The sequence below is a fragment of the Chiroxiphia lanceolata genome, chromosome 13 (genome assembly GCF_009829145.1).
Source record: "Chiroxiphia lanceolata isolate bChiLan1 chromosome 13, bChiLan1.pri, whole genome shotgun sequence".
In the NCBI taxonomy this organism is placed as follows: domain Eukaryota; kingdom Metazoa; phylum Chordata; class Aves; order Passeriformes; family Pipridae; genus Chiroxiphia; species Chiroxiphia lanceolata.
Window position 1 is genome coordinate 2,935,309 of NC_045649.1, and position 23,500 is coordinate 2,958,808.

Genomic DNA, 23,500 nt, shown 5'->3' on the forward strand with positions numbered 1-23,500 from the left:
TGAGAGGATCATACTCCCACCCAGCACGTGCTCCACTGCCACACTGTCACCCTTGGAGGGCCTCTGGCACAGCAAGAGCAAGTAAAGCTATTTAAAGAGAACAAGATTATACAGCCTTAACCATCACTGACTGAACTCAGCAGTAGCTGAAAGTGCTTCCAGCTTGTTGGAATTCCAGTTGAGTGAATCAGTGTAAAACAAAAGCTTCTGCTGCTGCTTCCTGCCTCTCTTATCTTATTTACTTCTGAAAGGAAAGCCTAGTTCAGGTTAAGGGCTGCCTTTAAGGACCTTTCATGTGAAGACAGTCATCTGATCTTCCTCTTCCAGTGAGACTAAGAAAAGGGAATAAAATCCCCGAAAGCCATTAGTGAGCAGAGGCTTTTGCCCATTTCCTTACATCACAAGATAGGAATAATAAGTTGTTTGGACAGGTGGTTTATCACAAGACTCCTTGGGAGCTGTTCTTGCTGATGACAGAGGCAGGGACTGGGGAGGAGAGTGAGGAAGGGGTCTGGAAAAGCCATGCTCTGGCATGAAGGGGCTTCAGTCCCAGCAGTGACAGCCTGGGGTGGTGCAAGTGTGAGTCCTAAAGCAACATCTGAATGGTCAGGAAGGAAAGTTTTAACAGTTTTCCTTAATATCTATTCTTTCCAGTATGTATCATGTATTCAAGTTAAGTTTTCAAAGGAACAATTTATGGAGAACTCCAAGATGAAACCCAACATTTCAACAGTTCCAGAAATCACTGAGAGGCTGACTAGAAGGAGAGACACAGTTAGAATGCCACTAATGCCAGCCTTAAAACAAAGGCTTTACTATTGGTCACTTTTATTTCAAGAACAGAACAGCCTTTCATCCCAGCCCCCTCTGTGAGTTTAGTGAGTAACTCAGGTAGCACACAACAAGCAGTCACATCCTGAAGAGCAAGAGCTCCAAACAGAGCAATCCTCACTGAGACACTGGATGTGGGTTTTCCTCCTCTCCCACCCTGGGTGAGAAGCAAGCCCTGCACAAAATGTGAACAGCTCCCCCATCCCACAGCTGTGGGACACTTCACTAACTTCTTACATAAATAAATAGTATCTCATGGAGAGGGAGCAGATGTCGACCACAGATCATCTAGAAATTAAGTTATTGCTATGTTCTTACGTATTGGACACTGCAGGTAACTCACATGGTAACCACCAAGAGAGGTGACAGTCTCAGACTGCCCTTGTGTTATCAGTTTGCATTGGACTGAAAGCTGTGGGAGGATAGGACAGATCTTGTTTCATCAGCTCCCTGCCGTAAGGGCAGGAGTTTTCTAGGTGGGACTAAATCTTTGTCATTTTGCTGTAAACAGGTGGGGGCAGGGACTCCCAAAACACTTGGAAATTCATCATGCCTGCCAGACTTTACCAAGAAGATCACACACACTTCTCAGAGTACATACTGCTAAGTATACTCTCGGCTCCTGACTTGCAACAGGAGCTGCTGAGCCGCCTTCACGAGGTAAGGGGCTACAGGTTTAAATTTCAAAGAGAGCAGGAGCCCAGTGTAACCCCGGGCAAGCTGAGCCAGAGCTGCTGCATCACCAGGGAAAATCAGGGCAAATTAGAGGTGTACAACAGGTGCATTGGGAAATCCGGGTCCTGCCACAGGCACACAAGGACAACCTGACACTTGATTCTGCTTCCCTCTGCTGGCGGGACACGCTGTGACAGCCAGTGTCCAGGATGAGAGCAGCTAAACCAAGGTGTAACATGAAGTCTGGTACGTGACTTGTCAGGTAGCCCAAGGCTGATTACAAGTGATGAGCTCACAGCAGTGTCAGTGCCCGCAGTGCCCCTCCCCACACGGAGTATTGGTCGGAGAGCATGAGTTTGAGAGGATGAGGAGGACTGCAGGAAGAACCTCAGAGTAATGGAAAGGCAGCAGAGTCCTTTGCAGGACATCCAGAGATGTCTTTGTTAAGCATCATGCAGCTGGTTCTCTTTCAGGACAATCTTCTCCCCAGGCTTGAAGGCAGGCATCCCCAGGTAAGGGCAACTGGCACAGCGGAATGCATCCCCCAGATAGCACTGGAAAGGGAAAGAACTGTCTGTAATCAGGGGCACTTTCAGGTCTCTTCCCCTGTGGTACCATTCCTCTAGCTCAAGAGATGAGTATGTTCCTTTCAGCATCGATCAGCACAGAGACCACTTCCCTTCTGCCCATTTCTCAACACGACTGGTTGGCAGAGCTGTGCAGGGCACTGGGTTCCCACAGAAGTTGAGTCTCTGCCCCACCCAGTGTGCCCAGGCTGGGGCAGTCCATGACCACCATGAGGGCCCTGTGGGCTCCCACATGGAGATCCTCAAGCTCTGTAGAAGCTGCAGGCAGCATTTGGAAGCAGTGAGCCAGCTCAGGCAGCAGTCACCAGAGAACACAATTCTTACACAGAGATCACATACTGCAAACCACAGTATAGGGACAAAAATCACTACTTACATTTCCACAGGCAGATTTGGGCTGTGAGCTCTTCTTCTCCTGTTCCAGTTCTTCAGCCAAGCCACACGTGCTGTAGAAAAATAGAGAAGTCACCTGTATCTTTCTGCTTAAAGGTCATGAGTCATCAACACTTGTTCCAGCCCTGCTCACATGTGACAGCCCTCCCTCTGTCACAGGACAGCTGACTCTGGGACTCACGCTCCTCACTTTGTTCTTCAACACCACAGTTTGTACAGCAAGTGTTGAAACTGCTCCTCAAGTTTAAACTGAGTGGGAAATGACACTACAGCACTTGCTATGTGCTATTTCTGCTTGAAATCTAAGAAACTAGGGTTTCAGTCAAGCTGCACAAAGTTGTAGCCACCTTGTAGATGGCTGTTGATCATCGTGGTAATTTGTAGCAGTCACTAGTCAATCCTCATTGTATTTGGATTTACATTCCAATAATTAAGATAGGAAAGGACATGAACCAAGAGAATTAGGCTCTGAAGAACAGCAAATTGCCTACAACCTTTTTAAAATCCCTCCAACTCTATAGGTTTAATGCTGCATTAAAAGGTTCACTGATACGCTAATTCCAGCACTGACCAGTTCTTGCAGGCTTTCTTTTTGCCCATTTCTTTGCAGGATGGAGCTCTGAGGGATGATGGATCTGGCTTTTTCAAATCCTCTGAATCCAAGAGCTCATCAGAGTCCAAAAGATCCTGAAAACACACCATGGGAGACAACATGCAGGAAATGGATTTGTCAGTAGGGAATGACACTGCTGAGTTAGGTTCAAAGAAATGGTGCTATCTGTACACTGGCATTAAAGTGCTCTAGGTGTGCCCTCCTATCCCTGTCTCCTCTCCGCCCTCATCACACCACTGGGCTCTCCAGACCCCACAGAGTAGATGAGATAATTTGCCTTAGGGAGGCTTTTGTACCTCTTTAAGTTGTAAAGCTTCCCAAGAGGCATGACTGAAACTATTTAGAATAGGAAAGAAGAGAGAAGGAACAACAGCAAAGCCTCACAAACAAAACCAGATACCATCTCTTCATCATTCATATCATTGGCAGAGAGTGTCCACAGCTTGGCAGCGGCTGGGTCCACAGAGGGTTTTCCTGGAGCCAAAACAAAGGAAGAAATAGCAGTTATTCCAGCCTTTGCCCCATCTACTCCCAACAGAGTTCAAGCCACTTTTGAAAGCCCCACTTCACAGGTTTTTATTCTAGCACTCCCTAGCTGGGAACTGTTTCCCTGTTCCAAGGGATGCCTGTCACTGAGAGCCAGGCAATCCAGACATTTAGCAAGCACCACTCCTTACCTGAAGGACCAGATCTCTTGGCAAAGGAAAGTCTGAGCTGACTTGAGGATCCCACTTCGAAATTGGGCTTCCTGCCTTCTATCTGAATAATGAGAAGGTCATTGCCCTGGTAACCCAGATGCTCTCGGACGGACTGGGCCTCCTCCGGGGTCAGCGCTTCCTTTTGCAGCTGCAATGTAAGATTTGAGGTTAACCTCATGCAGAACCCTGTATTTTAGCACCCAGTCCAGCATTCCAGTGAACAGACAATCGATATTTTCAATCCTGAAGAAAAACACTACCCTTGCAGCAACAAAAGTTTGTGCCAGGCAGTGTCCATGCACATTTACAGCAAACCAGGGTAGCTAAACACCTCACCCTGGGTAACTGCCCAAGGGCAGTGCTGGAAGTGGTCAGTACAAACGTACCTCCTTCACTTCCACCAAGCCAGAGAGAGTCAGAGCTGTGAGGAGCTTGGCTGCTGTCTTGATTTTGCCATTGTTTCCTGGAAGACACAAAAGCAGAGAGTAGGAGGAGGGAAGAACCACAATAAAGGTCACCAAGAAACTTGGAAGAGCAAGAGCTTTAGAGGGAAGTACTCAAGCCAAACCTCCTCTGCTTTAAAATTGTGCCCTTCCTGGCTTCTAACCTTTTCTGGATAACTATTTCTCAATTGGCTTCTGCGGCAACCTCTCTCAGCATTTGTCAGCTGTACTTAGAACCACTTCAGAAGCTCCTCAGAAACACAACATCTGCAACTACTTAACACTGCCCTCTGAGAAGAAGACCAGCGTCCATTGAGCTTTTCAATGTAGTTTAGGAACAAGCCTATCCAGCATTTTTGATAGAAGCAGTGACTGCAAACATCTCTGATGAGTACCTGCTTAAGCACAGGGTAAAACCCTCGCTATCTGGGTTACTGTGTCAGGAGAATGAAAATCTCTGAATGTCGGTCGGGGTTCCTGTCCTTTCCATTTCAGCCTAATCCTCTCAAGAACTGCTGTGCTGCCACGGAAGCAAGATTCTCTCACCTGATTCTGTAACCACTGGTTCTTTCAGGAGGACACGGCCCCCTGGCTTAAGTATCCGAGCTACTTCTGCCAGCAGCTCCACGCTGTGCTGTGCTGCACTGCCTGGGACCATACCAGAGAGGATTACATCAAAGCTGGACTCCCTGTGAGCCGCTGGGAAGAAACAGGGAGATGGTACAATTTTACACATGTACACACACAGCTTAATACAGCAGTTCCACCTCCCTCATCTCTCATGCTTGCATACAACAGCAATAACTGATTAAAGACACCAGTCACAGAAGCACAGCCAGGGTGTATCTCTTACACTGAGACAGCTGGTTAACGTTTTCCACAGAGACACGACTATCGGCTCCCACCAGTGCCTGAATTTTATCCACCAAATCCTTCAGGGCTTCAACGGGCGAGGAGCTGTCCCAGACGATGGCCACGCGCTGGCCCGGAGCGACCCCGTACTCCCCCATTTCGGCGGCAGCAGCAAAACTGGCAGTGGCTGAGAGAGGAACGGGTCAGGAGAGAGAGAGAGAGAGAGAGAGAGAGAGAGAGAGGAAGGGTAAGTGCCAAGCACAGCAGGAACCTCTGTGGACTGTGACTTCATCACAGAGCGTCAAGTTGTTTTAATAAATGGGGATAATTTTTCTCGAGATGGGCAGCACAAAGTTCCCACAAGCTGAGCTGTAACAGGACATGAAGGAGGAGCTATACTTAATGGCATAATTCAGTTTCCCTCCAGTTCAGAGACTAGTTTTGCTGGGAGACTGCAAGCCATGCTTAAAAAAACCCAACAAAACAACAAAACCTTACCTGCTTTCCTTAGAGATTTGAATAAGCCAAAACCAGGATTTCTGGATTTCTAGACTAGTGACAGCTATTTGACATTAAACACTGCTTGTCTCTCCTACTCCAGACATGTCTTAGCAGAGTTTGCTTTCACAGTGCATGAGAAGGAAAAAAAAAGTAACTTTTGGCATTCCCAGCATTCCAGATTGAGGCTCTCCCACTGCTATGATTGGTGGCACTGGGTGAGCAAATCACAGGGAGGCAGGAGGGGAACAGAACGTGCAGCGAAGTGACAGTTTTGAGAAGTCAGTCTCCACTAATATTTTATACAAGACTGTATTCCTGATGGAGCAATAGTATCCCATCACCACCTGTTCTCACAGCAGCACCAGCTACCGAGCCCAGTGACCTCCCCTCTTTCCTCTTTCCAACGCAAACCTATTTTCTTCCTAATTTAACACGACCACAGAGAACAGAGAGCACTAGTGACCAGCATAGTTGCCTGGTGTACCTTCCATTACACACTTATTTTGGGAGAGCCAGTTGTAAGCAAGGTCTTTACCAGGAATCACTACGTGACACATTCTGGTTAATGCCTTATTGCCACTACATTGTCATGAAAGCGTAGCTCAGGGATACGCTGTACCAAATTTAAATGCAGTCAGGTGTGGAGTGGATTTTGACCCATGGTTCCTCTGGCTCTGTGTGCCGTGGACACCCCCTCTCTCCTAGGAATTGCAAACAAGTTCAGAATGGGACAACTCTGTGCCTTGTCTGAGCTACTCCGGTAGGAATTCACATTAATGCAGCTGCAATGCCAACCAGGTAATGGAAGATCTTGGATGTACACTGCAGGTTATAGCACCTCCCAGCTGGCCTTGCATGTGTGACACCAGCTAAACAGCTACAACAGACAGTAACACTCATAAACGCACATATTAATCCCATAAAAAGGCCACCTTTCCCAAGAAAGCTGAAAATCCCAAAAGATACATAAGCTGTTAGGCTAAGATAAACCCAAAGTTTATCTGTTGGGCTAAGATAAAACCCTTCCTCTCTGAACAGCAGGTTGTGACCTTTCAAGATCAGTCAGAGCCCAGACTGCACCAACAGCAACCCCAGCTTCAGCCAACAGCTCCCCGAGATGCAGGAGGAGGCCAAGGGGGCTGGGGGTGAGGAGGGGCCCTTATCTCAACGCATTTAACAGTTCCTGAGGAACAGGGCAAGGGAAGGGGTTAAACAATACGGGGCGTTCAACAGCTTAGAGCTGCAGCGTTGGAAGGGGGTGAGCGCGAAGGTCCCTTCCAACCCAAACCATTCCAGGGTTCTAGAGCACATCAGGACTAAACTCGAGCCTCCCGACGCACTCCAGCGGCCGGGAATGTTCGAGCTTCCAGCGGCTGGGAAGGATCCAGCTTCCAGCGGCCGGGAACGTTCCGGCTCCCAACGGGCAGAACGCGGCCCCAAGCTGCGGGCCCTACAGCACGTGCGCGTTTTAAACACATGTAGAACGGAGCGGAATAAACCTCTCGGTCACCGAGCGGGGACGGTTTAGAGGGAGCAGGAACGGGATACGCGATGGAATTTAGTGAAGGAATTATATATATATACACAGACGTAAACACACCCACACCCCTCCGGCAAGCCCTCCGGACAGACTCGCAGGGTGACAAGAGGCCCCTCTCCCCTCCGCGCTCACCTGGCCCCGCTTCGCCCCCTCGGCGCCGCTCGCCCGTCCCGGCCTGACGCCGTCACCGTGACGTCATCGCGCCCTGCCCGCTCCCAAGATGGCGGCGGCGGGCGCGGCGCGGCGCGCGGGCTGGCGGCTGTGGCGGGGCCGCGCGGGTGAGGGGCGGGGGGGGCGCGCCCGGGCCGGGAGCGGGGGCGGTGGTGAGGGGGTGAGGCGGGGGGGGGGGTGTGCGCGCTCCCGTGCCCGTGCGCGCCCCCGCGCTCGTGCCCGTGCGCCGGGGCGGGGCGGGGCGGGGCAAGGTGAGGTGAAGGGCAGGAGGACTGCGAGGGAAGCGGAGCCGGCGACGGGGGCTGAGCGGGTGGGTTTGAAGTAGGGGGCGCGTGGTGGTGGTTTTCTTCAGGAGTGTGGGCGGCCGAACGAGTTTATTAAAAAAAAAAAAAAAAAAAAAGCTAAACGTCGCAGCAGTGAAATTAAAAGCTCCTCCAGCGTGCCTTTGAGTCACATGAGAACCCTGCACAGTGTCAGGAGTTGTGTATTAGGGCTGCTCGTGCTCCTGAGGGTGACTTGCCTGTTCCTTCCTTTGAACACCTCAACCAGGGACCCAAAAGGGGAGAAGGCACGTTTGGGTGCCTGGTTTCCAGTCCGAGATTTCAGAAGCTCTTTGCGATACGTGCCGTTCTCACTGTTCTTCCCCTCGCAAAACATTTTCGCTTTATTTTTTTCAAGTGAACGTGAGCTCAGCTGAGAGCGGCGCTTCTTGGAAGTGTAAAAAAACACACCCCGAATTGCGTTTCTTTTCAGCCGTGTTCACCATAACTCTCTTCTCCACCTTAATTTTCTGTGTTTCCTGGTGTTGGAAGGAGACACTGACTCTCCTGGTTTCCCTTTCAGTGGTCAGGTGCCAGCACTACCCACCAGTCCGAGCTCTCCAGGCCTCGGCCGTGCTGAGGAGAGTCTCCGATGAGCACAAGAAGGAACCTTTCACATCTTCCTCTCAGCAGCAGTTCGATACACACCCAGCTGGTCACCAGCCCGAACAGGAACCTCAGGGCCCTCGCCCCAGGTAACTCAGCAGCTCTTCCCAGCACGGCCCTGCCGACAGTGGGATCGCAGGGCTTTGCTTTCCTGAAACTCACATCTGAAACTTGAAGACAACTCTGGAGATCCAGAGTTAAGGAGCCTCAGACTGCAGCAGCTGGAGAGCTGGTTTGCTGTGACAGTGCAAATTCCACAATCCACTGTGGAGACACGATGGGACTTGCTTCTAAGAGGGAACCTCTCTTGTCTGCAAAGCGCAAGTCTTTGCTTCTGGATTTTTGTGTAAATCTAAACAAAATATGGACAACATATTGCCCATATGCCTATAACTGTAAAGCCCATGTTGGAAAAACCTGTAGTGTAGCTTTTCTGTAAAGGAGGGGAATTCTGGAGCTGATTGGTCTCCATGTAGGCACCCACACTGAGCCCTCCCTTGGTTTTCTCTCACAACAAAAGTTCATTAAGAATCATATTTCTCAAAAGGGAAGGATTTTACAGGAGGAGGCCAGATTTATAACGAGCAGGTCCCAAAATGTGCTTGCAGGCAGCGGTGGCAGCGAGTGAGTGGCAGAGTCCAGGGTGCTGGTGTTTGGTGGTGACATTCCCCTCACTGTAACAATACCTTCTCATAGTTACACTGGCCAGGGCGGCCAGGAGTCTGAGGACTATGAGAGCGAGGAGCAGCTGCAGCGTCGAATCCTCACAGCGGCGCTGGAGTTCGTGCCTGAACATGGCTGGACTGCAGAGGCCATTGCAGAGGGAGCCAAGGTATGTGGGGAGAGAAGCAACAAACCAGTTGAAAACTGGATGGGGCTGAAGTGCAAAGACAGCCAGGCCTGCATGCTTCCCCCACATACTCTTGGGCGATGCACCCTAGTCAGCAAATGCTACCGGGCAGGAATGTGTCCCAGCTGCTACAGGATAACCCCTTCAGAGTTAGACTAAGGCACGATGTAGTGATCCTAAAGAGAGGAAAACACATACAGGAAGTTCTTGTTAATGCAGCATTGCTTTGTTTAAATTCATATAAAGTCTTTCACAAAATAAACACAACATTTTTCCTAGCTGGATCCTGCCTAGCAGTGTCTGACCTGCTCTGTGCTTCTCCCTTCTTGCCTACAGACCCTGGGCCTCTCTGTTGCTGCTGCAGGGATGTTTCACAGTGATGGCAGTGAACTGATCCTCCACTTTGTGTCTGAGTGCAACGCCAAGCTGTCTGAGCTGCTGGAGAAGGAGCAAAAACTAGTGCAGCTGGGTGAAGCAGAGTGAGTATTGGGTATGAGCAAACATCTTCCTTGGCAGATTTTGGGAACTGGGTAGACAGACAGGCCACCTGGGACACAGGTATTTTAAGTTAAAAGTATGATCTACCCAAATAAAACCATGTTCCCAGATACGGAGTAGGACCAAATGTATGAAGGATATATAATACTTTGCTTATTTATTGCTGAGGCACGTGGAGATTGATCTTTCAAGATCAGAATTGAGTTTAACTTGGCTCTTCTTAATTTTTTTTTCCTTATCCAGGAAGAAGCCTACAGATGAATTCCTGAGAGATGCTGTGGAAGCCAGATTGAGGATGCTGATTCCATATATTGAGAAATGGCCCCAGGTATAAAAGTAATATCAAGATTATCTCTTTTTTTGTGTGTGTATTTTAAACACCCTGTGTCTTTCAACTTAGTCTCTCCACCAGATTAGTTCAAGGTTGTAAATTAAACCCTTGCTGGTTTCAAATTATTTGTAGCCTTCAAGAGGAGATCAACCTTGGAAGGAGGCAGGCAGTTAAAGGTGACCTTAGAACAACTGTTCCTTGCAGTTCTGGAAAGGCAAAGCTCTCTGTTGTTCACTCCACCCATCTGGCATCCCCAGGGGATAACCTGTGTCTCTGCTCAGTCCTACTTGCAGTGTCACTGCAAGTCAGGCTCCATGCAGGGTTGTTCTGGCTGCACCAGTATCACCTGACACCTGGAAATGCAGAACTGCTTTGCTGCAGAAATTGCCCTTCTGGTGTGTGGCTGACAAACCCTGGGCAGCCTGAGGGTAGGGCTGTGAACTGAGAGGGCTCCATGCTTCAAAATTCAGATTTAACTCTCGAGCCATTCTTCTTGGGGTGGGAAGGGAATTGAACTGTGGCCACAGTAACAAGAAAAGAGTTCCCAACCTTGGGCTGCAAAGATTGCTGCAAGGTCAGCCTCTGTCCAGAACCACTGCTGGCCTCTGGGCAGCTGAATCCAGCACTCCATGCAAAGACAGAGGGCACAAATTTCATGTTCTTCTTCCAGATTAGCATAATTTGCCTTGTGAAGGAATGTGGGTGGTTTGTGACTCTCCTGGCATTGTGTGATTACGTTCAAAGGCTGCAGGATCCCAGCAGGGCCATTATGGCTGGCACTGTTGTGCCCTGGGTTGCTGCTCTGAGTTCAAAGTCAAATTCGGAGAAATGAGAGAGGTGACTCCCTGCCCACAGGGGCACAGGGTGAGTCAGCTCAGCCTGTGCCATTTCCATGCTGGAGAAGCAGCTCAGGAGAGACAACACAGTGGTGTTTGAGCTGAGCAGGGAGCTTTGGGCTCCAGCACGGGCCCAGGCCTGAGCTCACCTGCCACACTCTGTGTTCCCTGCACATCCCGCTGCTTGGAAAGCCTGGTGCTGGCTGCAAAGAGCTGGGAGGACTTGTCACTGGGACCTGGAGGCAAGGCAACAGCAACAGGGAAAAGATAACAGAGCAGAGCACTGTTGGTCTGCTTTAATAATTCATCCTTCTCTCTTGGACTCTCTGTGTTTCCTTCACAGGCCCTGAGCGTCCTGTTGCTCCCACGTAACATCCCCTCCGGCCTCAGCCTCCTCACCAGCATGATCGATGATATCTGGCATTATGCTGGGGACCAGTCCACAGATGTAAGTCTTTGTGCTTTGCAGACAGGCTGGTTCTACCCCTCAGCACTTCTGCAGAAATGACGGGTTCAAGTAGGCCTGGGGCCACATCCCTCTGGAAAGGCTGTGTTTGTTGAATGGGGAAGACATTTCAGAAGCACCCAAGGTTCCTTATAAACCACAGTCTAATTTCTAAAGAGACTAAATGCAAGTTAGTGCCAATGGGATTAGTGCAAATTAAAAGGACCTACTTTCCTATGCTCTTAAGTGCTCTTCTTTTTCATTTTTGAAGGCACAGATTGTTGAGATTCTGAGACTAAGAAGTTGATCCAGTATTCAGTGAGCGAGCAGTGTCTCTGTCAAACAGCTCTCTTCCACCAGCAGTAGCATTTACAGACTTGACTTGAAAACCTTTGAAGAACCTACCTAAAAATACCAGTAGCTTATTAAAGCTTTCATCTTTCTGGCAGGAAATAAAAGAAAATTATAACCTTAATTAAAGCAATTAATAAATTACTTTAATTCTTATAGATGTATGAAGAGATGGAAAAAGCTAAATGAGCCATTTTAACAAACTACTTTAATAAGCTTCTTTTATCTGGGTATAAAAGAGAAGCTACTGCAGTGAAAAATAAATAAGATGACAGAAAAAATTAAAGGAATGAACCAGAAGAGAACTGAAAGAACATGATTGCTTCAGGAACTGAAAGTCCCTTCTGGGTTATGAAAGTCAAATTGACATGTTGGAGCCAGTGTCTGCACTGAACTGTTCCTAAAGTCTCCTCACCGACGCAGGGATTAGGAGAGGTTCTAAAGTTTGTGTTTTGTTTGCACCTTCTGATTGGTTACATGAGTTTTCTGGGGAAGCTGTGATGCTGAGCCCACTCCCTCTTTCCCAGTAAAGGGGTTTAAAGTCGCTTGCAGTGGATCCTTCTTCCCAGTACCAGGAGCTAGGCAGAGTGTGCCCATGCCTCAGAGACCCCCTCAGGTGGGTTTTTTTTGAGCAGGAGAAGAATCAATAGAAAGGGTTTGGTCTCAGGCACCTGATCCAGCTGCAAGTGGCAACATGCCCCATGTTTCTCCCCTTGTCAAAGCTTGCAGGTTGTGGTGCCAGCAGTGGAGCTTTCCACCCAGCTGTTGTTTTTAAAATCAAGGCCCGTGTTTTCATTTTTCTGTTGCTTTGTTATCATGAATGGAACAACCAGAATTTTTTTCTAGGCAACAGCAGCAAATGGAAGACCCGTTTTTAAAAATTTTTATATATTTCATCTGCCAGTGGCTCAAGTGCCACTGGAAAATATGAGGAGTTAGAGTTATTTTGTGCACCTTTGCACTGTGTAACCCGTTGGTGTAACGCACCTACAGCACTGCTGCCAGCACTGTGCTGATGCATTTTGTGACTCAGCAGGCAGCACTGGTATTTCAGGGACAGGACTTGGAAAAGGTGTATTTCTGTGTGATGTCCTGCACAGTTCTGTCCTCTGTTTGTTCCCTTTCTTCATGGTTGTCTCTGGTGTGAGCTGCAGCTCGAGTTATGTATGAATGTGGCTGTTTCTCCTCTAATCAGGTCTGAGTTGGAGCATTGCATTGCCTGGCAGCTTGTAAAGCAAAGGTGAACTGTTACACAGTGCACACAGGCTGGGCAAGGAGGACTTGCTGCCTGCTGCAGGTGCCTGCTTGCAGCCAGAAGGAGGTGGAGGGGTTTGCTCAGCAGTTTTAGGCACTATCCATGTGATCCCTGTCCAGTGCCACTGGAGAAGCTGTTCTGACAGGGACACATTTTGAGGGGTGGAAGGAATGTGCTGTCAGTGTGTGATTTTCCTTTGCCATTCTCTTGATCTGCGTTCAGGCCACACCTTTGTCTCTCCCCTCTCCTGCCCTTGCAGTTTAACTGGTACACCCGTCGAGCTGTGCTCACCGGCATCTACAACACCACTGAGCTGGTGATGCTGCAGGACTCGTCCCCTGACTTCGAGGACACCTGGCGCTTCCTGGAGAACAGAGTGGCCGACGCCATGAACATGAGCAATACAGCCAGCCAGGTAACGTGAGGGGCAAGGCACACGTGCAGCATCCCCCTGCTCCCCAGGGGTATGTGCAGGCAGACCTGGCTTTTCCATCAGGCAGATCCCACAGCAGCTGAGAGAGCCCCTTGTACTGGCAGGTGGTTGCTGTTGGTTCAACATGAATAAAAGCTTATGTGTTTTCTAGCAGAAGGACATGTAGGTGCCCTGTCTGTCAGACTGGCCCAGTGGTTGGGAGACAGCCCAGGAAACCTCTTCCATGTGTCTTACCTCTATCTGTCATTTGTCTGCAGTGCTGTCAGCACCTTTCTGTAGCAAATAGGTGCTTGTTGTGCACTACGTCTCTGTGTTTGGGGGCCACGAGTGCAACTGCAGAAGAAAGCAAAAGGCCTTCTCCCTGTGTCTCCCAGGTACAATCCACTGGAGAAGCTGTTGTCCAGGGCCTGATGGGAGCTGCAGTTACTGTAAGTAGTGCTGAAACCAGCAGGACTCTGAGACCAAAATTGCTCCTGTCCCCTTCCATGCTGAATGCCAGCCTGGTTTTTCCTCCCAAATCTAGGGGACAACATGAAAAAGAATTGTCTTTCATAACTTAGATTAAGGATGATTTCCAGGGTAGTTTGGGAGTTAGTTCACAGTTTTGTGGTGAGAGAACTTCCAATAGAGCAGAAAGAAATTAAGTCTGAAGCTGCAGGGTGAGCTTTAGGGATGAGAGGCAGGTGATCACAATAAATACAACTGTTCTCCATTGCTTGTCACAAGATCTCTCCCTCTGCCAGGCCCTGTGCTGGAGATTGTAATGGAGGGTTTGTGCCACCATGGACACTTGGGAGGTGGCACCTGTCCCTGAGCCAGAGCAGGGCGACTTCCTCAAGCTGTTTCAGTTGACCTCAGTGTCCTTCCAAGAATTCATTCACTTCTTGGTAATGTCCTGGACTGCTTTGTGTCCATGCAGAGGGAGCTGCGCTTCCTCTGGGATACAAAACAGCCTTTTGTGTACCCAGGAGTGACTTTTCAAGGGCTTCAGGGCCTTGCTGTGATTCTATTTTTGGACAACTCCCATTGCATTTAGCAACAAAGTGATTTCCTTGCTATCAGAAATACATTTTCCTTGTATCAGGACAAGACAAACAGGCTGGAACATAAATTGGAAATAATTTTTACTGATGAAGAAGTTCTCAAGATTCTCTCCCACCTCCTTCCCCCTGCAGTTATGGTGGAATTTAGTGTCTCTCAACCTCTCTTTTCACACCTGCATAATCCAAAAGGCCCTTCACTAAAAAAATCCCCATGCTCTGTTTGTGCTCTTTGGTCTGTCTCTGCAGTAGATCTACTGCACAGATGAACAGGAGGAACTGGATGGATTCTGAAGGGGGTGGGTTGTACCCAGGTGTTTTAGAACAGAATCATCCCAACACATAACTGTTGGGGGGGGGGGGGAAATCTGACCCTCCCATGTCCAGGGCTGCTGTGTAGGTGTCCCCAGTGTGTCACTTTACAGGTGTCCTGAGCTCTCCAGGTCTCTGCAAAATGGACGGGAGAGCTGAAGGCCCCAAAAGCTTAAATTCACTGTCAGGGTCTGTGTGGCCGCAGGAACAAAACTAAGCTGAAACTTGGAGAGCAGGTACCGGTCAGAGGGGTGGCTGTAGGTGGATCCAGGGACATCGTTCATCCCTTCCCGGCCCCTGGCCCTCGCCCCCACATCTCAGCTCCCAGCATACGGCAGCTGCTCCGGGACACCGGCACTAAACCCGCTCTCGCTGTGCCCGCAGATCAGGAACCTGGCGGGGCTGAACCAGCGCCGGTGAGGCGGGAGCGGCGGCGAGCGGCCCTTTCCCCGGCACCAATAAAGTCGTACTCTGTATTGCACGGACTCTTTTTGCGGGAGCACCGGGGCCGGGGGGGCGCGGGGCGGGGACGGACCGGGCGGGAGCGGGATCGATATCGTGCCGGGGGTCGGGGCCGGGAGCGGGCGGCCATGCCGTACGCCAACCAGCCCACCGTGCGCATCACCGAGCTGACGGACGAGAACGTCAAGTTCATCATCGAGAACACGGACCTGGCGTGAGCACCGGGCCGGGCGGGCGGGCCCGGCGGTGAACCGGCCGCGGGAGCTCCCGGGGGCGGCCCCACAGGCCCGGCCTCCCCGCGGGGATCGCGCCCCGGCCGCGGGGCACCCGCGGTGCGGCCGGGCGGTGTGTCCGAGGCCAAGCCCCGCAGCGGCCCCGGCCCACCGCTCCACGCCCCCTCGTGCCTAAACACGGGTGTTTCCCTCCCTCAGGGTGGCAAATTCCATTCGAAGAGTGTTCATCGCTGAAGTCCCCACCATAGGTACGGCCCGTGGTCACGGTCCCCCGGGCTACTCTCCCGGTGGCTCCCATCGCTTCCCCTCCGTGTTCTCCCGCACCTCCCGGCTGTTTTCAGCTCTCCTCAGTCGTGTTCAGCCAGTCCTGTGCGCCGTGTGCGCTGTCTCAGTGTGTCTCTGTAGTGTTTCCTATGCCCTCACGAACCGTTTGACTTTTCCTCACGTCAGTGTTTCTCAGTTTGTGGCTTTCTCCTCCCTGCAGCCATCGACTGGGTCCAGATAGATGCCAACTCCTCTGTGCTCCACGATGAGTTCATTGCACACAGGCTGGGTGAGTGCTGGGCATGGGGGGCAGATGAGGGTGGGTTGTGGGTGAAATCAGTCCAAAGATGCTGAAACACCTTTGTCAGGAGGCTGCTGTTCCTCCACCCATCTTGGCAGGAAAGTCAGGAGCTCTTGTGACCTTACTCAGAGATTCCCCTGATTTCCTTCTTCCCACAGGCCTCATCCCTCTCACCAGCGATGACATTGTGGATAAGATGCAATATTCCAGAGTGAGTCAAGCGAAGTGTCATGGTGGCTTGTCTTGGTGTGGTGGTGGGTGTCTGATCCCATGGGAAGTGCTGGCAGTTTCTTGCATAAAGGTCTCAATCCCTGTGTGTGTCCCAGGACTGTACATGTGACGAGTTCTGCCCCGAGTGCTCCGTGGAGTTCACCCTGGACGTTCGCTGCAACGAGGACCAGACCCGTCACGTCACATCCCGCGACCTCATCTCCAACAACCCCCGGGTCATTCCGGTCAGTGCCACCCCTCTGCTTGTCCCTGTCTACATCCCTGCTGTGGCCAGGGTAACAAACACGTGGAATGTGGACAAAGCAAGGCCCTTTGAGCACGTTTCACGTTGCCTAAAGCTCCACCTGAACTGCAGTGGGAGAGCAAAGCAGGAATACCTGCAGAAGCAGTGCCAGTGCCCTCCTTGTCTTTGCGGTGTTGTCCTTGCTGTCTGATGGCATCCAAAGCAGTATGGCCTCATCCTGCATCCCTCATCCCAAACTCTCGAGAGGCTTTAGTGTTGCCCCTTCATCTCACCTTGAACACCCCAAGTGTGTGTGTGCCTGTGTCCTGCTGCTGTGCCACTGCCTTCTCCTGCCTGTATGCTACTGAGGCTTGGACAAGGTCAGCCCCTTGGCAGCAACCTGAGGCCTCTGTTTTGCTGGTTCTTGGCTCTCAGCTCAGCAAGGTGTGAGGAGCCCTGGCCAGAGCACTGCTGCCAAACAACTCCTGCACAGTCACCTTGTGGAGGATTGGTGGGACAGATGCAAAGAGACTTACAGAAAATGATTTTATACCCTGTTGAGGTCACATCTAGATGTCACCACAACCTGGGGCTGCTCCTGCTGCCTGACGACAGTGTCTGCCTGGTTAAAGCCCAGCTGGAGCCCACTGTCTCTTACTTGGTTTGGCTGAGGTGCTGTGAGTGCTCTGTGTCACCTACAGCAGTTGTGGGAGTGACTTTGGGAACAAAGCAGATGTGCTGGGCTGGGCTGGAATGCACTCTATCCTGTGGGGAGAGCAGCTCAGGAGACGAGCGGGCCATTGGGGGGACATCACATACCTGCTTGCAGCTGCCTGAATTGCTCCAAATTCCATTAAATGAGGTGGGCTGGGTTTGTTGCTGTAAGTCACTCTAGAGGGGTTCTCCACCATCTCTAACTTTTGTAGACAACTGGTATTTGATGTGGAGAGAAAAGCTGATTTTGTCATTAATTTGCTTGCTTTCGTTCTGCTGCTGCAGGTGACATCTCGGAGCAGAGACAACGACCCCAATGACTATGTGGAGCAGGATGGTGAGTGGCAGGTCACTGGGAGTAAGAGCTGGAGGAGGAAATGAACTTTTTTGGGGGGTTCTTTCAACTCATTTTTCATTTACTAGCTGTGTAACCATAAGGCAGCTGTAAATCTGACACTTCAGAGCCACTGGCATCACTGCATCAGTGGGGTAGCATTTTGTCTTAATGGCACTTACAGCTTGTCCTGTGTCAGAGGATGCTTCTATCTCCTTGTGAGAGCTCAGAGACAGCAAAAAGTTGAAATGCTGTGCTTTCCACTGTTCCCTGGGGGCCTGTGCTGCTCCTTTTTCCTTACCTGCTCTGGGGACACAACCCCTCTAAGAATCCAAGCAAACCCTGGATACTGGCGACATCTTCCTGGGCGCCAAGAATCCCTGCCTTTGCCGTGGCGTGATCCTGCAGACTGATTTGTCCCCTGCAGCCTTCTCAGGCTGACGGGTGTGTGCTTTTGCAGACATCCTCATCGTGAAGCTGCGGAAGGGCCAGGAGCTCCGGCTGCGAGCCTACGCCAAGAAGGGCTTTGGGAAGGAGCACGCCAAGTGGAACCCCACGGCGGGCGTGGCCTTCGAGTACGACCCAGACAACGCGCTGAGGCACACCGTGTACCCCAAACCAGAGGAGTGGTACGTCCCACTGTCTCTCTGGAGGCACTGGAAAAAGGTTTTCCGGCAGGCAACAACTTACATTTCGGCCCTGGGGATGATTTGGGTCAGTAAGCGATGGTGGGTGTATCACTTCCTCCTGCACAGACTCTGCTCCTGCATTGGCCAGTCGCTTGTTTTCAGCTGCGTACAAGGTGGACTGGTTTGTGGTCACCTCTTATCCTCCCTCGTGTACCATCACTGTTGATTTGCCTGCCTTTGGTGCTCTTTTCCAGCTAATTTTTTTTTTCCTCCCCTGTGCAAGTGGTTTGTAGGTCAGGGTAAAGTCTGAGGAAGGAGCAGATCCATATGAAGTGGGAGAGGTTGCTGTGAGAGCAAAGAGTGGCAGGTTGGGTTGCAATACAGATTTTGCAGCCCTGTTTGTATGAGGAAGCCCAGTATGGCTCTGATTCCACCCATACCTCTCCTCACTCCTGGAGCCTGAGACCTGGAAGCAGGGTTTTGCCTTTTCCTCTCCTCTGACATACCTTTCTGCACCAGTAGCATGCTGCTTCTCACCTGGAAGTGACTTGATTTGGCTTTTGGAAACCTGTTGCCCTGCTTTGGCCTGGGTGAGCACTTTATCTAGCATCTCTTTTCCATGAGTAGGTACCTGAGCTGCTCCTGGCTCTGCATCCTGGTGAGCACCTAGCAGACATCCTGTTGTTGAGCACGCTGGAGCCAGCAGTGCTGAGGAACCCGGTGCTTTAGCCAAGGCAGGCTGAGAGCAGGGACTAGAAGGGGTGGTGGATATGGTGCCACAAGAGCAGGGCAGCAGCCCAAGGTCAGGACGACCTCGGTACAGGAGCAGGATTTGGCACAAGGATGGCAGAAGCTGGGGTTGAGCAAGGGGGAATAAACCCTGAGCAGAGCTGCAGCTGGAGGGGAGGCTGAGCAGCAGAAGGGGCTCGGTGGGTTTTCCTGCTCTGACTGCCAGACCCTGTGCTGCCACATTTGACTCTGCAAATGGCTGCAAGCAGTAGCAGGCAGGTAGTGGGGCTGTTCTACCTCCTCACTCTCTGCTTTGAGCCTGGTGTTTGAACCCATCACAGGGTGTGGCCTTACACCGTCCCTTGCTAAATTAGCTGTCCCTGAACAAGCTCCCCAGAGGTGCAGTTCAGCCCTGATTTCACACCTCAGCTGACTGCCAGCAGCTTTCTGCTCTGGAGCTGTTGAGGAGCTGTCCATTTTGCACTTGGGAGGCTTGAGAAGCCTTTTGTCACCAAGGGTGGAGTTGCAGGTGAATCCCTAACAGCCTGCCCGCAGCCATCCCAGCCCTGTTTTATGGGTGGAAGGAGCGAACCCCGCTTGGCTTTGATGGGCTCTGTGGGCCCAGATCAGTCAGTCTGGGTGGAATGGGACGTGCCAGGCGTTTGGCTCCTTCAGCACCTCGTCAGGGCAGTGCAGTAAGAACCAGGCTGGCAGGTAATGCTGGAATTCTGGAAATGGGCATTTTCCTCAGCCTGGATGATCTGTGTGCGTGTACTGAAGCTGCACTTAGGGAACTGCCAGCTGCAGACCAGGCTGTCAGGGGGAAGGTCTGTGAGAGGCTGGTTGACCATGACTGAGGGTGCTGCTCGACAGTCTTGTGGTCAGGAGCATGTCAGAAGAGTTGATGTGCCGGCCTGTCCTTTGTCACCAGCAGTTTGGGGGATGGAACTGGACAGTTTTGAAGTTTCCAAATGATTTACGGCAGATAAATTGCCCCAAAAATTTAGTTGACTGTCTGAGTGATAGATCAGATGCTTGAGAAACAAGAATGGATGTGGCATTTCAAATTGGGATTTGAAATAGTTTTAAGCTTCATTTTGGTGCCATAAAAATTCCTCGGTTTAATTTCTGCAGTGCTGGATCGTAAGTCTGTGACACTGATGAAGTGACAGATTTGGAATGCTGCTTTGAGTGGGACAGTGGGGTGCCAGGCAGCCTAAGGTATCATTGGCTTTGCTGCCTTTTTGGATGGGGAATGTCACAGTGTGACTTTTGGAGAGCATGGGCTTTGGGAAAGGTTGGTGTCACGGAGAACAGCCCCAGCTGAGCACGTGTACCACGTGCACCTCGGCAATGTGGTGCTTCCCTGGCTGGGTGGCCCAAGGCAGCTGCTAGCAGGGGTTCTTTGGTGGCAGGGTGAGCTGCATCTTTAGGAATCTGGTGTGGTATGCAACAGTTTCTGAGGAGTTCTTGACAAAATATATGTAAAAGTTGGAAAAATCTGAAAGGAAGATTGACGTTGTAGCTGCCAGTTCCATGATGATACATCTGTCTTTCCAAGTTCATCTGACCTTGCTGTGAAGACAATACAGAGCCAAAGGCTTCTGCTGTCCAAGGCTAGCTAGGATTTTTGGTTTAGTTTTCCATGCTAATTGCTTTTTGAGGCTGTTGGCAGAGCACTGGCATGCAGCTGGACTTTCCAAACAGCTGCCTTGGTGGTGGAAACCTCTGCTCTGTTTTGGTCATGAGTGGTTCTGCAAGTCGTGAGAAGTCCCAGCTCCGTTAACACTTATCTTTCTCAGTGGTTTGTACAGGCAGAGGGTTTGTTTGAGAAATGCAGTTTTATTTCAGGCAGCTGATGACAGGGTGCTGGGATCAGCATTTCTGGGCATTGCTGGGGCAGAGGAAGGCCAACAGGAGACCTTGGTGGGCACAGGATTTTCTGTGCTGGCTTTTCAGACAGCTCAAGGCTTTGGGTTTTCTTACACAGATTAAGTGCTCCCACAGGGTCTCTCTGATATGGTGCTCTATAAACCAAGGGATGCAGTGGGTAGAAAGATGTGTTTGACTAACTGATGCATAGGTATTGCAGTGATTTTAGTAGAGGAGTGGAGGTGCAGGACATCAAGATGGAGCTCACTGATGCAGATGGTGTTTGAGGTACAGGAGGTTCTTTCCTGCTGGGTCCAAGCCAACTGTGCTTTCCCACCTCAACTGTGCTCCACAGACTTGAGCTCTGGGATGCTCTGGTGCTTTCCTGGCCTAGTGGAAAGGGGAAAGAAAAGATAACACAAGGTCCATTACTCTGTAAAAGCATAGACAGTCCCTTCAGGCGTTGACATCCCTTCACTGTGAGCACCTGCACTGGGCTTGCTGTGTTTGGGCAGAGCAGCCCCCTCCTCCAGCGCTACTGGGTGACTCTGTGGCATTAATGAGGAGCCAGGAAGGGCAATGTGGGACTGAGCATTTTTCTGGGACTTGATGTGTGCTGAGCATCCCGTTGTGTGCTGGGCATGAGCCCCATGCTCATTCTCTGGGGCCAAACTGAGTACCTGGGCTCTGTGGGGCCAGGCCAGAGCAGGGGCTCTGTGCTGACCTCTCCTGCTCTCTGATTCCAGGCCCAAGAGTGAGTACTCGGAGATCGACGACGAGGATGCTCAGGCTCCCTATGACCCCAACGGGAAGCCAGAGAGGTAGGGAGCTGAATGCACTACCACAGCTGGAAGGTGGGGGGACTGGTTGGGTGCATCTCATCTGCTCTTATTAATAGAAGAGTGTCCATTCTGTGCTGAAGTTGCCAGCCCAGGGAGCTGATGTTCCCTGAAAAGCAGAGCAGAATTGGAGTCACCCGGTGATATGCCCAGATCTGGCAGGTTTTTCCCTCTGGGAGATGATAGAGAGCTCTCTTGAGTTTGTGTTGCCAGGTAGGGCAGTGCACACTTGGTGAAGTGTGAGGCCTGCAGGGGGAAGTGGCTTAGGGCATTTATTCACCTGTGTGTGTTGTGCTCTGATTGCTGGTGTTATTTGCACTGCAGAAGTGGCTCAGCCAGCCTTACTCTCTGGCACGGGGCTCCGTGCTGGCTCGCAGGTCATGGTGCTGAACAGAAATCAATCCCAGAAATGGTCTTGTAGCCCGTAAAGTTGTGAGTGTTGGTGTGACAGTTGTAGAGGGACAGCGCTGGCTGTTGCCTGGTTGGGAGGTGAATGATGCTGATGGTTGGAATTCCGGCGGTGGGTAGGGATGGGCTGGATCTCCCTGCGGTGGGTAGGGATGGGCTGGAACTGCTCTGTGCCTGCACTCTGGGCTTGCACGTGCGTGCAGAGCAGACGGTGACTTAACCCCTTGATTTGTAACCTCAGGTTCTATTACAACGTGGAGTCCTGCGGTTCCCTGCGCCCGGAGACCATCGTTCTGTCAGCGCTGTCCGGCCTGAAGAAGAAACTGAGCGACCTCCAGACCCAGCTGAGCCACGAGATTCAGAGCGACGTCCTCACTATTAACTGAGGTGGCTCCTTGTGAGAGAGTGCTGAGGTGTGAGTGATGGAGCAGGTCCTTTCCTCTGCCTGGCTGTGATCTGGGGAGAGGCTTTTACCTCCCCATCTCCCTCTGCCTTTCCTGGCCCAGCTCTGCTAGTTGCTGATGCCTCTTCCCTGACCTTGCTTTCCAGGGAAAGCCATTGTGTTGTGTAGGGTAAAACGGGAAGGGAATCAATCAGTGAGCATCTTCACTAGGACAGGCTTTGTCTCCAACAGATCTGAGAGTTTTGGTTCTGGTTTTGGATTCTGGACGTGTGGTGTTTGGGATTGGGAAGTGTATACCTTGGTTACACAACCCTACCTTATTTACATGTCCATTCCTCACTGTGCTGAATAAAGCCTTACCCCCACATTTTTCTGTCATCCCTGAAAGCTCAACCGGGGCTGCAGGAGGAGATGTCACATCATTTACTTCTCTCCAATAGGCATTAGCTTAATGAGATGTGCTTTGGAGGGAGCATTGCTTGCTGATGCTGATGGCTGCTCGTGACATTATCTCCCGAGGAGAGCAGCACCCCTCCCGCAGGCAGCCCAGCGTTCACTCAACCAGCGCCGTGTTCGAAGCAGATGTTTGAAGCCGGGGTGGGCAAGATGCTGCAGAAGGCAGCACTGCAGGGGAGCCCAGCTGGGTCAGGCAGGCAAAGCTGTACTTACAGACTCCTTTGGAGCTGTACACACACCCCTCTATGTGTATAACCTTTCTGTGAAGAGCTGGGTGGCAGGGGGTCTGTCAGGAATGACCCTGGATGACACCTTCCAGTGTGCCCACAGCCCCGAGGGTGTGCTGGGCTTGAGCTTGGTGCAGGTCCCATACCCTGACCCCTCTGGCAGTGGCTTAAAGGCTCCAGCAATGGCCTGGGTTACCCCTTCTCCTCCCCTCCATCAGTGCCCAGCGTGGCTTGGGATGAGCTTCTCAGTGACACTTTCCTGGAGAGACCTGCCATTTCTCTGCCATGGGGGCTGGGAGGGAGGGGAAGGCATGTGTGCCCCTGACATGGGGCATGGAGATGGCTCAGGGAGTGGTGACAGGGTCATGCTGAGCTGGAGAGAGCAGCCTGTGTCAGCACTGCCTTCTCCTCCAGGGAAAAGCTGCTGCAGCTGGGCTGCTGCTCCCATGTCCTTGCCTGTTCCTGGAGGGAGCACTGCATCGGCTGGCATGGCTATCTCACCGGGAGGCCAGCACTGCCAGGCAGTCATGGCACGGATAACTTACCTGGCACAACTCTGGGAGAGCTGGAAGATGACGTGGCTTGAAACTCCTT

At 51.3% G+C, this 23,500-nt stretch overlaps 3 protein-coding genes across 8 annotated transcripts; 2 read left to right on the forward strand and 1 right to left on the reverse strand.

Moving 5' to 3' along the window:
• Nucleotides 1-781: 781 nt before the first annotated feature.
• On the reverse strand, nt 782-7,377 carry CIAPIN1 (cytokine induced apoptosis inhibitor 1). Of its 2 annotated transcripts, none has more exons than XM_032701304.1 (9): nt 7,266-7,377; nt 5,094-5,279; nt 4,787-4,939; nt 4,184-4,260; nt 3,777-3,945; nt 3,500-3,573; nt 3,058-3,173; nt 2,470-2,539; nt 782-2,060 (listed from the first exon to the last, which is right to left on the reverse strand). In XM_032701304.1, exons 2-9 carry the CDS (start codon nt 5,248-5,250, stop codon nt 1,950-1,952), a joined length of 927 nt encoding a protein of 308 aa, XP_032557195.1. In that variant the 5' UTR covers nt 5,251-5,279; nt 7,266-7,377; the 3' UTR covers nt 782-1,949. The 2 variants fall into 2 exon arrangements, with proteins under 2 accessions (XP_032557195.1, XP_032557196.1); XM_032701305.1 differs by lacking the exon at nt 7,266-7,377 and adding an exon at nt 5,591-5,705.
• COQ9 (coenzyme Q9) lies at nt 5,195-15,059 on the forward strand. 4 transcript variants are annotated; one of them, XM_032701294.1, is made up of 9 exons: nt 5,195-5,339; nt 8,148-8,319; nt 8,927-9,062; nt 9,417-9,559; nt 9,822-9,906; nt 11,089-11,193; nt 13,056-13,211; nt 13,604-13,657; nt 14,966-15,059. In XM_032701294.1, exons 1-9 carry the CDS (start codon nt 5,210-5,212, stop codon nt 14,999-15,001), a joined length of 1,017 nt encoding a protein of 338 aa, XP_032557185.1. In that variant the 5' UTR covers nt 5,195-5,209; the 3' UTR covers nt 15,002-15,059. The 4 variants fall into 4 exon arrangements, with proteins under 4 accessions (XP_032557185.1, XP_032557187.1, XP_032557188.1 ...); XM_032701296.1 differs by lacking the exon at nt 5,195-5,339 and adding an exon at nt 6,680-6,738; XM_032701297.1 differs by lacking the exon at nt 5,195-5,339 and adding an exon at nt 7,130-7,154.
• A 22-nt stretch (nt 15,060-15,081) lies between these two features.
• Nucleotides 15,082-22,590, forward strand: POLR2C (RNA polymerase II subunit C). Of its 2 annotated transcripts, XM_032701307.1 has the most exons (10): nt 15,097-15,257; nt 15,475-15,524; nt 15,761-15,829; nt 16,000-16,052; nt 16,168-16,296; nt 17,295-17,346; nt 17,804-17,972; nt 21,320-21,394; nt 22,062-22,233; nt 22,370-22,590. In XM_032701307.1, the coding sequence occupies exons 1-9, from the start codon at nt 15,172-15,174 to the stop codon at nt 22,204-22,206; spliced, it is 828 nt and encodes a 275-aa protein (XP_032557198.1). In that variant the 5' UTR covers nt 15,097-15,171; the 3' UTR covers nt 22,207-22,233; nt 22,370-22,590. The 2 variants fall into 2 exon arrangements, with proteins under 2 accessions (XP_032557197.1, XP_032557198.1); XM_032701306.1 differs by having other exon boundaries at nt 15,082-15,257; nt 22,062-22,590.
• The last annotated feature ends 910 nt before the right edge of the window (nt 22,591-23,500 follow it).